Source organism: Malaclemys terrapin, chromosome 12 (assembly GCF_027887155.1).
Source record: "Malaclemys terrapin pileata isolate rMalTer1 chromosome 12, rMalTer1.hap1, whole genome shotgun sequence".
In the NCBI taxonomy this organism is placed as follows: Eukaryota; Metazoa; Chordata; order Testudines; family Emydidae; genus Malaclemys; species Malaclemys terrapin.
Window position 1 is genome coordinate 7762689 of NC_071516.1, and position 17796 is coordinate 7780484.

The 17796-nt window shown below is 44.1% G+C and overlaps 1 protein-coding gene across 2 annotated transcripts in view; it reads right to left on the reverse strand.

The window, feature by feature from the left end:
- Nucleotides 1-12630: 12630 nt before the first annotated feature.
- Nucleotides 12631-17796, reverse strand: part of SLCO4A1 (solute carrier organic anion transporter family member 4A1) — a 47599-nt gene continuing 42433 nt past the window's right edge. For both annotated transcript variants that reach the window (XM_054045619.1, XM_054045621.1), the window contains one exon: nt 12631-16777. In XM_054045619.1, coding sequence (XP_053901594.1) covers nt 16628-16777 — 150 coding nt within the window. In that variant the 3' untranslated portion in view covers nt 12631-16627. The remainder of the gene's footprint in view (nt 16778-17796) is intronic.

Genomic DNA, 17796 nt, shown 5'->3' on the forward strand with positions numbered 1-17796 from the left:
GGTTCTTTGTCCATGCACCGAACTAACCATTAATGTCTGTCACTGTTCCAGCTGAGCAGCTATTCAGCATTAACTGCAGGTCCATTAAAAAAAAAAGTTAGTCAGAAGACATCTAACTGATTCTGATCAACCTAAAAACACGTGTGTTTAAACTGAAAAATGTTTGATAAGAGTTTGGGAAGCTATTCTTGCAATTCATCACATTTCCACAAGATAGAATCAAATAAATGGAGTGAGATGATAGAATTTAGATTGGGTTTCTGAAAGCTTCATTTATTTCGACTGTCATACTCTTCCTGTTATATACATGGGCCAAGATACTCAAAGGTGATTAGGCACCTAACTCCTATTGGTTTCTATGGAATTTAGGAGCCTAAATATCCTTGAGACCTATCACATAAGATTTTCTAACTTGCTAAAGCAGTCAGAAAATTTGGTCTATCATGTTAGTTATAAGCAGGATAGATTACCATGTCTGATAGTTTATGAGCGCTGCAGTTGCTGTACTTCCTATGCAGTGCATTTTTATTGCACTGACTGCTCTTGCTATCCAATATGGATTTTATAACAGAACATCTAAAATGTTCTCCACTAAGGGTACGTCTTCACTACCCGCCGTATCAGCGGGTAGCAATCGATTTATCCGGGATCGATATATCGCGTCTTGTTAAGACACGATATATCGATCCCCGAACGCGCTCACCGTCGACTCCGGAACTCCACCAGAGTGAGCGGCGGTAGCGCAGTCGACAGGGGAGCCGCGGCCACTGATCCCGCGCCGTGTGGACCCCAGGTAATTTGATCCAAGATACTTCGACTTCAGCAACTCTTTTCGCGTAGCTGAAGTTGTGTATCTTGGATCGACCCCCTCACCCCCCAGTGTAGACCAGCCCTAAGAAACTGTTGGCCTCATGGCTAACATCTTCTGCTAATCTCAACCCCAGTGCGCAAACTTTTAGAAGATTTCTCAGCCCCATCTACTAGCCACACTGTACATGGTTATTGTGTTGCAATGTCACTTGAAAATGATACATGCAACTCATGCCTGAACTGTGAGTCAGGCATGGCCATCTACACATTTCCAGCAAACTGCGTCTAGTGTTCCCGCCTCAGGGGCATGCCTCCTCTGCCATCATTCATCCTATGCCAAGTGCATTGGCTACCACATCGAGTCAGGTAAGTCAGCTGGTTCAGTATGGAAGTGTTCTTGTCTTAAGCAGATCTAGTACACTGCACCAGTAACATCAAGGGATAATCCTGTCTCTGCTGTCAGGATGACATTCTCTACCAGTAAAGAAAACCTGGGAGATCAGTAACTTTGTTGCGCTAACATATGATTTTGTTCCCTTAACTTTTCTGCTTGAATAAATCGTCTGAAGTGTAAATGGTGCATGGTACAAACCAGGGCGTTGGGCCCGGTCTTCAGCTATGGCAAGTTGAAAGGAGGGTGGCAAAATGGTTTAAGTCACCTCTGGCCCCAGGAATGCTCAGGCTGGTGAAGACTGGCGTCTTTTTGGCTCGCATTTCAGTTCCATGTAGCATTTTAACATACACACTCTGAACAACAAACCCTAAATGTCCACTGCTTTCAGCCTCCGGCATTGGCATTTGCAAAACAACACTGAAACTGCAGGGAATATAAGATCGTTATAATGGCATTTATTCTGTTCCAAGTACAATGCCTCTGGCCAAAGGAAAAGTTAGGGTGTTCTGCTTTTTTGGATCCTGTTGTACAATTCCCTTTAAGTATAATACAATTCACATCAATAGCACAACAATCACTGTACAACCATCGGTTTGTGAAATTTGTCTGGTCCAAATAACCCACCCAAATTACCTGTTTTAACCTGCTGTAATTCTCTAGCTCCACTTGGTTTTCAAGCAAGCCAAAAAGAAGAGTTATTCCTAAAAATCTCATTCTAAACCCAGTCCAAAGTTTGTGACTGAAGCTAAAGCCTGCTCAGTTCAATGGGAGGTTTTCTGTTGAACTCCATAGGCACGTGTTCTGGCCTCACATGATTGTTTCTATGTCCCAAAGAAATAGTTGGTATAATCTCAGGAAAGTGACAGCTGTGTTCCACACCAGAAATCAAGAGTGGTTGATCTTGATGACATTTACAGGTTTGTTTTCTGACAGCTGGATTCTTCTCTCACATCAGTTTTGACATCCAATAACTCAGTTGAATTCTGTGGAGTTATTTCCACCTTTATAAGTGAGAGAAGAATAGGACCTGAGAAGTACAAGCATCAAACTTGGGCTCCCCATCTCAGTCCTATGCTTCGGCTACAGAACAGCTTGGCCGTCAAAACCGATTGGTGCTCCAGCCTTCTCCTTCCAAGCTAAGTGCACAGTCATCTGTGGCCTCAGCTTGCCCATCTGATCAGTTGTTCAGCACTGGGAAATCCAAAGTTGGAAACTGAAATGAGGTTATAATACAGTGAGTAGCTCTTGTGGTTGAAACAAAGTTGACATCCTCCATCTGACGCTCTCATGTTACAGGAGGAGAGGAGAGAGTGCAGTTGCAGCAAAGGGGACTGGGCACCAGGGGCTTTGGCACAACCTATCACATCCCAGTGAACACAACACAAGGACATGTGGAATGATAAGTTGCCACCTCCCCACTGTATATAGAGGTTTATGTCAATACAAAAATCTCTAGGAAGCCTGCTTAGATGGGACAGCCAGACTAGAACATAGGAAAGACCTCTAAGTATTCACATATAGGAATGGGTATGTGTTAACCACTTTTCCTATTTGTAAGAATCCCAGTTAGGAAAACCCTGTTCACAGCCATATCCCCAGTCTGCCAGATTCTGAGTGCAGATGTGGTATCGATGGTCATGTATCAAGGGGTAGCCGTGTTAGTCTGTATCCACAAAAACAACAAGGAGTCGGGTGGCACCTTAAAGACTAACAGATTTATTTGGGCATAAGCTTTCATGGGTAAAAAACCTCACTTCTTCAGATATATCATGGTCATGTGCATCTCTTAGACCATTCCCACTATATGTGCTCTATCTCCTGACAAAGGGTCTCCTCTGTTCCTGCTTTTCCCCTTATCTAATAGAAAAGATTTTGTCTCTGATATTTCTTGCTTCCTGACTCTTTTCTGTATCTGCTGATGTTCTGACTGAACCTAGCTGGTTGCTAAATATCAAATTTAGCATCAAATATTTCTCTGGTTCTCATTTTCTTAAGATTCACGTGTTCTCAGAAAAATGCCTGTTTCGTTCTTGAGAACAGAGGCCAGCTCCAAATGGCTCTTTGTCCATGGAATTCTAATTGCCTCTCCCTCAGAAACACCACTGTGCTTCTCTCTAGACATTGGTTTGTAGAGGAGAAACAGTGAAGATTTCCTTAAATTATATTCCATATGAGAACTCGGAGAAACCATGGTCAGTGTCAGAAGGGATAAAGCCATGGGTAAATGCTGGACCTTAGGCCTGAATACTCCTGGAACATGGTCTCCTTGGATAACAGGGAAACATATCCCCTTTGCAGGACTAGGTTAATGCCTAGACCCATGCATCGGGCCCCATGAATAAGTCAGAATCTCAGTTTTCATTTTCAGATACTATAGTCTAACCCCCCAGGATGTGAAGAAATGTTTAAACACATGACCAGCGTGTAAGCAGTACAGTGATGTCATCTGCCTGAGTCTGCAGACAGCCTCCAGCAGAAGGAGAAGCACCAGCCACAAAAGCTAGGGAGGAAGGTGCCTGGGCCACACGCGCCAGCAGAGCAAATCAGCCCCCCCGCCATGTAGGTCAGGGATGCTGCCGTTGCTTTGGGGCCCAGTTGTCACCTCCACCACTGCGGAGGAGGGAGAAGCCCACCCCCATCTGTCCATGCTCAGTTGAGTAGTGGGCATTGGCCCCCCCCATATTGGGTGCCTAGGGTGCCAGGTTGCCTTAATACAGCCCTGTTTATTCATAAAAAACATTTGCAAATCCTTTTTTGTATTGTCCCGTTTGCTCTAGCTCTTTCACTGCTCATGGCGACGTAAAGACTTGCTTCTCTCTCTCCTGGTACAACCCATTACTGCCTCACGCTCCTGTTTCCTTTCATTTATTAGCAATTTGCAAGTCTTATGCTCTAACGTGGACAGGCTACAGCCGGAGCTCTGCTGCCCTAAGGTTTGTGCATTGTCTTTGGCATGCACATTGGTAATTTTTCAGAGAACACGGTTTATATTTGCAAGCACAAACAGGAGGAGCTTGTGATAGGGACGCACTGAAAACAGGTCTAGTAGTCAAATGGTCACATGTCCTGGGCATGATTTTTCCAGGCCACTGCTTCCAGAAATAAGCCTCCTTGTTGGCCATGCAATCTGGATACATTTAAGGAGAGAAATTCGTCTATGCTTTAAAAGCTGGGAGTTTATTTTTACGGACAGAGTTGTAAGACGGTTTCAGTGACTGTGAGAGTGAGCCTGACCTCATTTACATAATGGAAGTTGGGAGTAATTCCACTAAAGCCGCTGGCGTTAGACCACAAGGAACAATGCGAGATGAGAACCAGCTGTCTTGTGTGTCATCTGGACAATCTCTAAAATACGCGCTTGATCTTCCACTACAGATAGCAAGGAGAGCTCTGTAATTGACCTGGATGGGAGCAGGATCTGTCCCAGTATACCTACAGCCTAACAAAGCAAGGCTGTTATTCCTTCCCGGAACATTTCAGATACAGTTATTCATCCGCAGCAGGTGGACCAAATGGCCCCCGTCTTGTTAGCAACACAGAGCTTAACGCCCCTCTCACTTGCACCCATTGGAGCTGGTCCAAAAGGAGAATGAGCCAGCGTGTGAACTCAATAGCCAGCATGTCACATCAAGCTCCCTGGAGCAGCAGGTTTTCAGGCTCTTGATTGTGCAAAACAGAGCAGGTCAGCTCAAGTCACGGTAGATCTTCCAGCCCTCTGTCCCAGCTCAGCAGTCCCTGATGGCCTTCTCACTGCCTAGTGTGTCTCCCACCCCTTTTGCAGCCACGGCTTCTGTTCCTGCTCCCTACAGGCCCCTTCCAGCTGCTCTCTCCTGTTACTCCCACCAGCACCTCTCTCATACCGAGTGCAGGCTGCTCCTTATAACTCCCCCAGAGAGGTGTTGTGTCAGTTACCTGCTGAGTCATCTGAGCCCTATCACCTGAGAGGCAGATAACTAGGCACAGGTGGGGCTGACCTCCCACTCCCTGGAAGGGCCGGCCCACACTGTTGCACCCAGGGGGTTGAGAAATTAGTTCCACGTTCAAACACTCCTGAATGTTAATGAGAGTAAGGTTTCATTCCAGGTCTGAAGTAGAACATTGCAGCTTGCCACTATGGGCCAGATACACAAGGTGGGTTACAGTTCCAGCCCACCCCTCAGATGGCATAATGAGGTTGCACTGACCCTGCTGCAAATACCCAGCAGGGAATCCCCTTTCGGAGGGCCAGGGTAGGGCTGTGCTATGCAGAGTGGGCACATCGCTTCTGCCAGATAGCGACAAACAGCTCTGGTTCCAACCTGCAATCTAAACAAGTCTGATTGCACAGTCAGTAACTAGCCAGTATAAAAGCATACACCAGTTTTTTTTTTTTAAATGGAGATGTTCTATCTCCTAGAAGGGACCTTGAAAGGTCATCGAGTCCTGCCCACTGCCTTCACTAGGCAGGACCAAATACTGATTTTGCCCCAGATCCCTAAGCGGCCCCCTCAAGGATTGAATTCACAACCCTGGGTTTAGCAGGCCAATGTTCAAACCACTGAGCTATCCCTCCCCAATATTTTAATTGCTGCATTAAAATATTTTCCACCGAGTGAATCCGGGACGCAGGAGCATTGTTTGTTCTAATTGCCTTGTGTTTAAATAACATCACAAGCCACTCTGCCATTGTTATCCATAGCGCAGAAGAAGTGCAGTTCCAAGGCATTCATTTGTTGACAAAGCCGACAGGGGTATTTGTGGAGAACAGAATTGGAAACAGCTGATTAACTCATCAGCCTCCTGACGTCACCCATCCTTCCAAACTTGTGTCTTCTGCCATCATCTCCTTCTTCCCTGGCTGAATTTGATTCACCCAGGAGAGAAAGCCTGGGAGACTAGCATGTTTGGAGACACCAGGCAGGCAGGCTATAACACTAGGACCATCTAATGAGCGGAAACTTTTCCTTCCTATTCTCCTGCCTCTCCCATGATGTCATTCTGAATGGAATTAGTGTTGGAGGGGAAGAGGTTGGGCTAGCAAGGAAAAGCAAGCTAGAAAGCATGCTACAGATATGTGCTCAGAGAAGCTGCACCTCTGTGGCCAGAAAAGGATTTTAAGGTCTATATTTTGAAAACTAATTTTGCACAGGCAATTTTATGGGAGCTGCAAAATCCCACTTGTGGTGGATACAAGGTGCCTGTGTGTGCTCAAATCAGGAATTTTGCAAATACAGGCAATTGATTGTGTGTGCATACGATTCCAGGCACACATCTAGAAACTGGCCTGACACCCTCTTGACAATTTCCCCCTAAATATTAAAGGGGCTTGACCAGGATGAAGGCAAGAAACACCAGCGGGGAAATTTGCTTGAGACTAGCACATCCTGACTCTGTCTAGCTAGGAATTTACATGCCCCTTATCACCATATTATCTAGCTTCACTCATAAATAATTCCAAAGGAATGGGGAGTCCTCTATCTGCCTGACACTAGATCACACTTCACTCGGGCACATTCTTCACCACTGATAATGCCCGAGAAATCCTAGACTGCAATTTCTCTGATTATTCCCCTGGATGTGGTGAATCTGATTCAGAGCCTGATGGAGTGCAGCACATGTAACCAGTCTGAGACGCCAAACTTGGAACATGATAGAAGAGAAAACATCAAATGGTTCCATAGGGCTTGTTACTCATTTTTAAAAGCAAGTAGCTCTTTATTTATACACACCTCAGTGGCCCCTAACTCTGTCCTGGCCACTTTATCCATCTGACAAGCTATTTTTCACACATGGTGCATCTGCTTATTGACAGGTTATTAATAGCACCTATATATAGTGCTTTTCATTGGCAGATCTCAAAGTGCTTTACAAGCAGATAAGTACCCATTTAACAGAGGGCAAACTGAGGCATAGAGACAAGTATCAGGGGGGAGCCGTGTTAGTCTGTATCTACAAAAACAACAAGGAGTCTGGTGGCACCTTAAAGGCTAACAGATTTATTTGGGCATAAGCTTTGGTGGGTAAAAACCTCCCTTCTTCAGTTGTATCTGAAGAAATGAGGTTTTTACCCACCAAAGCTTATGCCCAAATAAATCTGTTAGTCTTTAAGGTGCCACCAGACTCCTTGTTGTTTTTGAGGCATAGAGAGGCAGCATGACTAGCCAACGGTCACCCAGCAGCAGAACCAGGGATAGACCTCACATCTTCTGAGTAGCAGGCCAATGTGCTGTCCATTAAGCCACGCTGCCTTCTGTAGTTGAAGTTTCACAGCCAACCTACTTAAAGCAGAAAAAACACAGTGTTTGTTTTGCTTTGGATAAGTTGACATAGCAATTGCCAAATGTTGTGTGGCCAGAAAGTACATTCATCTTCTAGTTCGTGGCTGAAGCCCTGGCGAACAGCATGTAAAGAGGGATTTCAGCTGTACCCAGTAGCTTGTGCTAACAACAGGCATAATTTGTAACTAGAGCTGGTTTAAAAAAAAATCCAAAACAGTTTGAAGAAAATTGTGTCCCAATTGTTTGCCTGTTATTTTTTTTCCCATTGAAATTCAAGATCGGCCTGCATTTTTCACTGAAATGTCAACCTTTCAACCAATTCCACTCACAACCCTTCTCAGTTCTCAAACGACGCTATCAGAGATGATAACTTCAGGAAGGGAGGTGGGCCCCAATAGCTACAAGTAAACGGTGTCTGAAATCCTGAGCGTGCAGGCATAGGGATGGAAGCAGGGTTTATTCACCTTCGACAACAAAGCCAGCCTTCCAGGAGTAAGCGGCGGATTCAGAGGAACATTGCAAAAACATGAGGGGGCCTCGGCTTTGTGGGAGGAAAATGGGTATCCAGCCATAGCATTTCATTTGAACTTAATATAGACATAAAAAGAATGCTGAGCAGGGATGTAATATTAATACAACCCGCATGAAGGAGGCTTGAGCAGTATTGCTACTTGTCAGGTTGCTTGGGTGAAAAGCAACAGAGAAACAAGCACCATAGAGCAGCTTGCTTGTTAAGTCCATTTGAGAACACACACATACCCAATACACTAATACATTTAACTGGTGCCCCCAAAATAGCAAACAGTTCAGGCGCTCCAGCACAATGGCGGTAATTAAAAGGTTTGCCGAGTGCTCCCAGTCATTGCTGTAATCCAAGTTTTCATTCCATTTCAGCCAAATCTCCCATTATGTTGATGAGTTGTTAATACAATCCCTGTGTAATGTTCATACTTTAGTCTAGAGGGAGCAGATTCCAGCCTGGCCCATGTAAATGGATTTATGGGGTGGGGGGAGAGAAGTGACACATATACATTATGTGTCTGAGGCTTCATTCCGAAACCCACCATTCACAGGTTGATGGCTGGTCAGACTCTGTGTATAGAAATATTGAGCTTTAACGGTCTTCAGTAAAGGGTACTTTGGAAAACCAAAGCCCGTGTATCCGCAGCTGGAGTATGGTGTCGGTTATATCGCAGTCCTGTTATAAGGGATAAGTCTGTTAAGCTGCAGGGAATGTTCATGGTAATACAGATGCAGTCTCTTCTTGTGGGCAGAGCAGATTAGAGTTTGAAATAATGTCCCTCCATTTCCCATCTACTATCAGGTTATACAGTGCAGAGGAAGCGGGGGGGAGGGGTTAATAATTTCAGCTGTAGTGTAGTGTCTAAGCAAATGGAGATATTCTTTCAGGGGCAAATGCAAAAAAGGTGGATCAGGATTATGGTTTGTCTGCAGCTGATCCCGATGCTGGAGTAAAACCAAGACTTCGATTTGATGCCCTCCATTGCTGCAAAGCAGCTAGACAGGTGCAAGGGGTTACATTGATTGTGCTGCATTCCTTCTCATGGACCTGGTATGTCTCCTCTGATTGTGCCAAGAAGAAATGTTCAATGATTAGACCACAAAGAGAAGGGCCGGATGAATTTCTGGAAGGAAAATCATGCATTTGATTTTCAACCTCATCTAACTCAAAAAGGGCCAAAGGGATTTGGCTAAGAATGTAAAAAATAAAATGAGTGACCTTTGGAGAGAGACCAAACAGGGAAAGTATCATCAGAAAATCAATTTTTTTCCGAACCATTCCGAGTGCAAGAAAATAGGGGCAAGGGGGCTTATCATTTAAACTATGCTACCAAGAGCACATTACATGTGAATTGAGGTTTGATAGAGCTGTAACTGTTACATGTCTTGGCAAAACAAGCCCAGTAAATCAGCTTGACGGTTAGTTAGTCACTCGGAAGCTGCCCCTAGAGAACTGCATTACCTGACTCTGCCGTGTCAATAGCACCTCAGAAATCCATGCACACAGCATCAGATCTCGGCTGGGCTATTGATTAGGAATAGCTCATCCCAGTCATATTGTGGCTGGTTTTAATTAAATGACTATACAGATGGGCATAGCAGCGGGATTTTTTTTTAACCAAGCTTTTGGGCTGGATTTCTTTTGTTCCTAGATCGTGTCTGAAGGAGCAGAAGAGGAGTTCAGGGCTGCGTATTACTCCGGCATCGGATATCCCCTCTCCACTACATTGCTGGACGTTGACTGCCTGGCATCACTGTGTAGATCTGTGTTCCCAGAGTTGTGCATGCTAGAATGCAGTTGGTAACACATGTGACACATACTGCATCAGGGTATATAAATTGTGAACCGTGATGCTAATTTTCAGCGGATGGATGGGCCCAACAACAGTGTGAAAGGAGGCTGTGAATTCCCCAGTCAAACTCTCCAATGCAGGGCAAATCCTGCTTCCTGCAAACAGTCTGAGTTCATGGGCTGTGTACAGAGGGTAACCATTGCTTGCTCTTTTACCTTTCTCCAGAGGTTTTGGCTAGCAGATCTGAGGTCATAAGATCCGCTGGCCACACACCTCCTTGAACCTGCTGCATAGCTCATGGCGGAGCTGTGCTTTGCAACACACAAGGGTGTGAGGTCTCACTGCACAGCCTGCCCCTTCTCATACAGGGGCCTTCTATGAGTGCCACTGTGGTTGGGGTCTCCCCTCAGCTTTTGTAGGTCCAAATCAAGACCCCGTAAGGAGGTGTGATGTTTGGAAAGTGCTGAGCAAATACCCTGAAGGCAGCTCAAGGTGGTCCTCCAAAAATGGAGGCCGCCAAAATGGCTAGTCAATTTTGAAAACCTCAGGGTGTGTTTTTGCAATGGCAATCCCAACTTCCCAAATGTAGCTAGCTATTTATACTGTGATCATTGCAGGGGTATCTGAGCCCCTTCCCCAGACATGTAAAGCCTGCAGTTTAAACAGTATTGAGCTTTCATCCTGTCTCTCCCAGCTTTGTGCACGGACCTTCTGTTAGTTTGTTTTAATATTCTCTTTTCTTCCTCTTTCCTTTCCCAGGAGTTGTTATTGTGGGAAAGCAGTAGTAAAGAGTGAGCTCTTATTACACTTTGTTCTGATGGTATTAAGCTTCATTATAAAGCCATTTTGCAGTTACAGGCCAACTTACAGTTGCAAGCTGCAGAGACAAACAGCCGTATATTTTCCGGCAAAATAGGTTATGGCGAGCCTGCCCTTTAAAAATCCTTTCGATTCAGTACCGGGGGTTAGTTTTAGTTTTACAATACTGGGGTGGGTTTGCTCCTGGGCTTGTTCTTTTTTATCTATCCGCCCTTCGTTTTTTAGAATACAATTTCATCAAAAGTGGCTTTAAAAAAATAAAGTGAATTTCTCTGAGTTCCCTTTTCCGATCATATGCTCAATCATGGACAGAAATCTCTTTTTCCCCATGGGAATGTCTTTGGTTTCCACTTTTATTTGCTAAAGGTTTAGCATGAACCTTGATTGGTTTATTTAATTTGAAACTGAGGAACTCCCAAGTTCACCAGTGTAAATCTGGAATAAAGCCTATTAATTTATGTTTGTATGGTGCCTAACACAATGGGGCCCGTTCTCCATTGGCCCCTAGGCCCTATCATAATACAAACAGTAAATAATATCAAATAACATTCAGTGGTTACCCATACTTCACACCTTTCCTGGTCCTTGACACGATAGAATTTTACAAAGGCATTGTCTGTACTGCCATCTAGTGGTGCTGTGGCAGCACTACACAAATGTTGTGAATCGAGAAATAAAACTCAAAACATTTTTGGGGCATGTATTTCACTCTGCCTGTATCATCCATTCCAGAGATAGCCATCAAAATACTATCAGGCAGGTGATGGCTGGTACAGTGTGTGTGGATAGCAAGGGTCAGAGAGCACAAGAACCTTCCCGTCCCCATCCCTCCCCCTCCCGGATCCGACAGGAGCAGCTCCAATTCTGGGTCTTGTATGCATTGAAGACAATGGAGAAAACGCAGATAGGTGCACTCAGGCCATAGCCTCTTAACCTCTACAGCACCTGCTAGCAAACTGCAGACAGTGCAGAAGGAATGCAGACCACACCTCCAAAAAGGAAAGGTAGTAAATGCGATGATCTTCACAGGGCGCCTTCCTCCAATGCTACCAGAGTCATTCTACCTGCCTGTTTATTCCACAGGCAGAATGCCCCCAGTGGAACTGCGCCCCTCTGAATCCACTCCCACTGTGGCAGATGCTCACAGAGCCACAACAAAGCCATAAATATGTGTTCAAGAGACAGGTTATGGATGGGCGAGCTCAGTGGAGATGGACAGACATTACCACAGATGTTCTGGGTTTCATATAATAAGCTCAATACTATGTGAAAACTTTGTCCATAAATTAACTCTATAATTATTTTTATGGTGAGCCAATTAAAAACACATGCTTTCCCCCCCTACCTCCCAGGACGCATGTGCTATGGAAACAATAAAGAAACCCAGAAGCGAATTTGACATGCTCCTTTGTTTTCCTGTCCAGTAATAGTGGACGTGATGATACAGTGGATTAGGCCTGATAAATCCAGCCAGATGGCTCCACTCATTTGTGACACCTTAAAACAACGCAGTGTTCTTGAAATCAGAGAAGTCTAGTAGAACATGGAGCTGCCCCCATAAGTCCTGCGATCTGGTCTTATATACAGATTCAACATTTATACTAGGGTTGTGTCTCTGTAATGCATCAAGCCAAGATCTCAGATCCAAACACCCCTAACTTCAGGTTTGGGGAAGTGCGGGGTGTGGAAGAATTGAAACTTGGATCCAAATTTTACAGCTTAGGCCTGTCTCTAACTAAACCACTGTAAGGAATCATCTGCGCCATTGAAAAGCTGCTCTTAGTTTTCCCATGAAACCTGAGTGGAGAGAGCCTGGAGAAGGAAACCCGACTGATCTAGTAAAATATTTTATTGATACAAGAATAAAAGGGACTTGACATGTAGTTAGTCTCATTTGAAGCCAGGACAAATGTAATTATGGAATGCCATAGTTTGGAAGCCTGCTGAGCCAAGTATAACGTGCCATAATTTAATGGTAGCCAAAATACGGAAACAGCTGAAGGCCTGCCAGAAAATCAACACTAGATCTTAAAAAGCCATTTTAATTTAATATTTTATTTCAATGCACCAGTACAAAAACAATGCAGACGTTTATATTACACATATACATAATGAATTTAAAGACATTTGCAATCTGATTGCCTTTGTATCTCTTAATGTAGCTGTACTGTACACTGTGGTTCACCAATGCCATGCTTTAAACATCCAAGAACCTGGAGAGGGCTGTAAAGCCCAACAAAGCTGTTATTTGTCCTCGTAATCAAGGAGAACAAAAGGAAGAGAAAGAGTCAAAATTCGGCCTAGCAGGTGGTAATTGTTAACTGATCCTGCAGTTGACTCGATGCATGATGACCTTTGCACTCCCATGGAGCACTGCTGACGTCAGTGCAGCTCCTCGTAGACCCAGAGCTGTGTGTGTACAGCTCCAATTTCAAGATCAGGTCCTAAAACAATTCACTGGGGGGAAAGTGAGGGTCTGATCTTGCTCATTTTGTTCTTCTCTGATAACCAAAGACCTCGTGTTTTGCCCTTGCAAGGTGGCTGGTCCTGCTTATGCAGAATCAGGGCTGGGTCCCCAGCGAATGAAAAAGTGCCGTAGCTCGATTGACTCTGCTGGAGCTACCTCACTTTACGCCAGCTGATGATGTGTCCCTCGATATTTGACAATAATGCACTTGGCACAAGAAAAAAAACTGTTTTGTTTTCTAAAAATAAACCTATCATTGCATTCAGGTTGGCACAAGGAAAAGAAAATGAAATGAGTCCCAACTGGGCTGAGCGCAGAAGAGAAATCTCTCCTCAGAGCAAAAGCACACTGACATTCTGTTTCGTTTGGTTGTGCTCACACTCTGCCCTATCCTCCTTTTCCCACAAAGATCCAAGAAGAGGCTCTTGTTTGCCACCCTTGTCCTTGACCTAAGGTTGTCCCAGGTTCTTAGATTTTTCCATACATTTTAATTTTAGGAATTGCTGTTGTCCTTCCACGTTATCTCAACTAGTGATGAGCAGTACCAAGAAACCTAGTTGTGTTCTGAGCTCAGTATTGTAAGATGAATCCTAAGAAGTTCAGGAAATCCAATTCCCATGTTACCAAGTCTTCTCTCCATAAAAGCCCACTGACCTGAGATGGCCTCATACTGTTCTTTTTCCCCAAAGGTACTAGACAGATGGAAGAAGTCTAGTGGCAGAATGGACTTTCTCTGAAACAGAATCAGATCGCTCCTCTTAGGTGTCTGCTTATCTTGATCCAGGTCCGATGCCCAATTAAGTCAACAGGAGGCTTTCCATTGTCTTCAATCTGTGTTGGATCACATTCCCTAACCCCAACCATTCCCTTACTCCCACTTGTGTAACCTTCCTCCATGAGCGCAGGAAGAAAATGTTAGTAGTTAAAAAGAGAACCAAAGCGGTGGTGTATCAAAACTTCAATCACAATCCAAAGAGCTATCTGGCACTAAAAAGTATTGTGTCCAGAGAGTTGCTTAGCACCACAGTTCTCACTGGTTTCATTGAGAGGTGCAGGTGTCTACGCCCCAATTTTTCCAGTTGTGACCACATTATAGTATGGCTAAGCTAATTCATTCCATTTGCCTCAAAAGCACCATTCAGAATGAAATGAAGCTGATCAAGCCACACACAAAGGACCTGTTAAATATTGCTTATATTTCTGTGAAATCATGGGAATACAATACTTCACATGAGATGGGGAAATGTCCTTTCAGATACCATGTGCACGTACATATTTTTTATATACAAATGTTGCCCTAATAGGAACAGGGTTTTTTTTGCCATTTAATTAAAATCAAGGATTTTCAGTCCCACGTTAACATCATAAAACACCACTATTCTTTTGCTCTTGAAATGATAAATTCAAACAAATTTCATTTTATAAACACCACTAAAGCATATCATATTTATAAACACTTCTAACATCATAAGTACATTATGCACAAAATATTTTCCCCAAATTACGTCATGCAACTCACCAGGCTACTGCTTGTACCCAAAGTATTGGGAAGAGTTTCTTGTTTCTAGTGTACTGGAGTGGCAGACTCCTGTAGATAGTGGTTGTCTTGCTCATAGGTGCCTGAGAAAACTGTTGACGGGCATGAAGAACCATTTACTATTGGTCAAGGTTAATCTCTTTGGGCCTAGTCATTCCCCTTAAACCCCCACAGGTGTGTAAGATGGGGAGTGGGTGTCAAGCAGCAGAGAGAGGGACACCACACCCAGAATACCGCAAGGGCTCTGTATGCGCCAGTGCGTAGGGGTTTATTCTGGGCAGGCACTACCAATGGGTCCATGACTACCCAGAGCTACTGATCAGGGATGCCTTCCAGAATGTCGGTGTTCAGCAGTAGTTACCATGCTATGATACCAGAGACATTGCAGTGTTTCCCAGTACTAGCTATTCTCTCTCAGGGTAGGTGTACATGGCATTTTGGAGTGAGCCTTTCAGCCCAGATCAATGGCTCTAAAAGTTGCGGTATAGACAGTGCTTTAAACTTGCAGCTCGGGCTGAAGCTGCTGAAGTTGCGGCTGGTGCTGGGGGATTCAGAGCCCAAGCACCAGCCCGTGCCACAACTGCAATGTGTGGTTTACTATACAGCTATTTGTAGAGCAATAGTGCAACTAGCCTGAGGCTGAGAGGTTTGCTCCAAAATGCTGTGTAGACATCCCTAGACACTGTGGTGTGACAACGGTTGGTAAATATGGGCCTTTTAATGGCTGCTTCTGCATGGCCTTGGTGGAGGAGGAGGATTCACGGATGGCAGAGGAACTCTTATTCAGAGCCCATTCCCAGTGAGTGTTAAGGAGAGAACGGACATTTTACTTCAACCCCGTATCTCCACCACAGTATCACCCTCAGTAGAATGGGAAACACCAGGCATGGTATATGGCCGTGTTTAATGGTGACGGCTGTGCTCGGGAAAGTTTGGTCCTTTGCGAAAAAACTATAAACAGCTTTTCAACCTTCTTTACCCTTTTACAAAAACATAAATATAAAAAAATATACAAAGTAGCTACAAAATCTTTCTAAATATTTTGTAGTGACCATTACAGGTTGATTAAACAGCTCGTTAGTGATTGTCCTAGAATTCTTCACTACAGTTTTATGCAGGGTAAGGACTTCAGGGGCCTGCATCTTCAGAGGGGCCTCAATCCAAGTGCTGAATTGTTACCTGTAATTTTTGCTTGTGCAACCATTTGAAGAGCCAAATAAGATTTTGACACCTGCCTGATTTTGTGGGTGCGGGTGAGACAGCCACCCAGAAATCTGGCCATTAGATGCTGAAAATCCATTGCTTGGTCTTGCCAACAACATACGGTTAATACTGCAGTGCATATTTAAAGGGCATTTTTGAAAATGTGGCCCAGTTTATTTGCAAACAATGGATCAGATCATCATCTGGTGCAAATCAGCGTAGCTCCACTGAAATCAGAGCTATGTCTAGTTACATCAGCTGAGAATCTGGGTGATCTTTTCATTAGCTTCCTACAATAAAGTCTGTCGCTATGTTAGGTTTCTCTTTAAACTAGCAGTCTAAGAAAAATTAAATTAGTTCTGATTTTTCTGCGTACTTAAAAACAATGTCTTTACAGAGCAGAATAAACAAAACATTGCATAGATCCATATCTTACGTATTTCTGTGTCAAACAGCACAATAGCTCAAGGACCACAAATAATCCAACAGTTTACACCAGCTGAGACTTTGTCCCACAGTGGTTCCCTTTAGTGTGGTTCAGGTTTGTTATAGAAGTGCTATAAAGATACCAGTGAGTAAAATAACAGTGTCTAGCACCAATGCACAGATCCTCATATGGCATCAATGCACAGATCCTCTCGTGTGCTTCTGCCATTCAGAAAATGTTATGCCAAACCAGAACTTACTTCAAATATCCTTCTTTAAATAGAAACACAAAAGTGTAAAGCAATAGTAATAATAATAGTAATCATAAAAACAGGAATAGAACAATATCTTGACATGGTATGTCTGAGGCTGAGAAAGTCCCTTGCAGTATTTACAGTGCTAGTCAGCAGCTTGGGTCTGGAGAGATGATTTGTTCTCTTGGAGGACACAGTTCCCATTTTCCGAAGCAGCTGAGCTCCCTGGTAGGGATTCTGGGGGAGGCGGTTTGTAAAGGAAACAGGCCAGCAGGAAGAAGACTGTTCCAACCACCTGTAATCATCAAGACATCCCCTGTTACTGGTAGAGCCACTTTTAATACCCAGCATGACTCTAACTTATTTAAAAACCCAGGGCCAGATCCTCAACTGATGTAAATCAGCATAGCAACCGTGAAGACAGTGGTGTTGCTAGTGCCAATGGAGCTACGTCAATTAACAGCGGCTGAGTAGCTCCCTCCAGGCTTCCCAGATCCAGATTCAAAGAGTTTGAACATGTTACGAGGGAGTCATAAAGACAATCTGATATGCAGGTGAGCTGTGCAGGAGGATTTGGCTGGATTATAAAGACAAGGAAGAGATTAGCTGGGAAAATATATTAGTATGTGGCTCTGGGAATATGCTCCAGTTGATTATGAGCAGGTGTGCATGCCTACTTTTTAGAAATGCGCATGAAACCTCAGTGAGCAGCCAGTTAATCTGCATAGTTCCCTTGAATGTAGAGGCAGCAAAGCAAGACTGCATAAGGGTGAGGCCCGAAAGCCTTATTTTAGAAGCTCTTGGTACCATGGTGAGTAGTGCTTAGCATGATGCAAATTACAAGTAAAAGTTCATGCCATTACACACACAATTTATGGTCATACTTTTTAGACCGACACTGTACTATGCTGTAGGGGGTAGTGACTACCCATTAGTATTATGGAGGGGGATTCATCCACATCAAACAATCCCTGACGATGATGAAGATCACCTATAAACTTCACACATGGCCTCCCATTGTCATCTTTCTAACAGACTGACCCCAAACCCTCCATTTTAACCACTGCAGCTTCAGGAAAGTTCAGCTCTGAAGCTGAACTTTGCAGTCATGACCTATCATCACATAGCATCAAACCCTGTATGTAAAAAGGACCATGGCTAGAACCGTGCCATTATTTTGGAAACAAACTGGTTTTCTTGCAGCTGGGATTTGTTTTTAAATGAAGGACTGTTCGGATTGGGGTGGGGCAGGTCTGCTCTTTACCTTGTTCTTGACAATTATGTATGATTCAAGTTCCCAGCTTGCGAGATTGT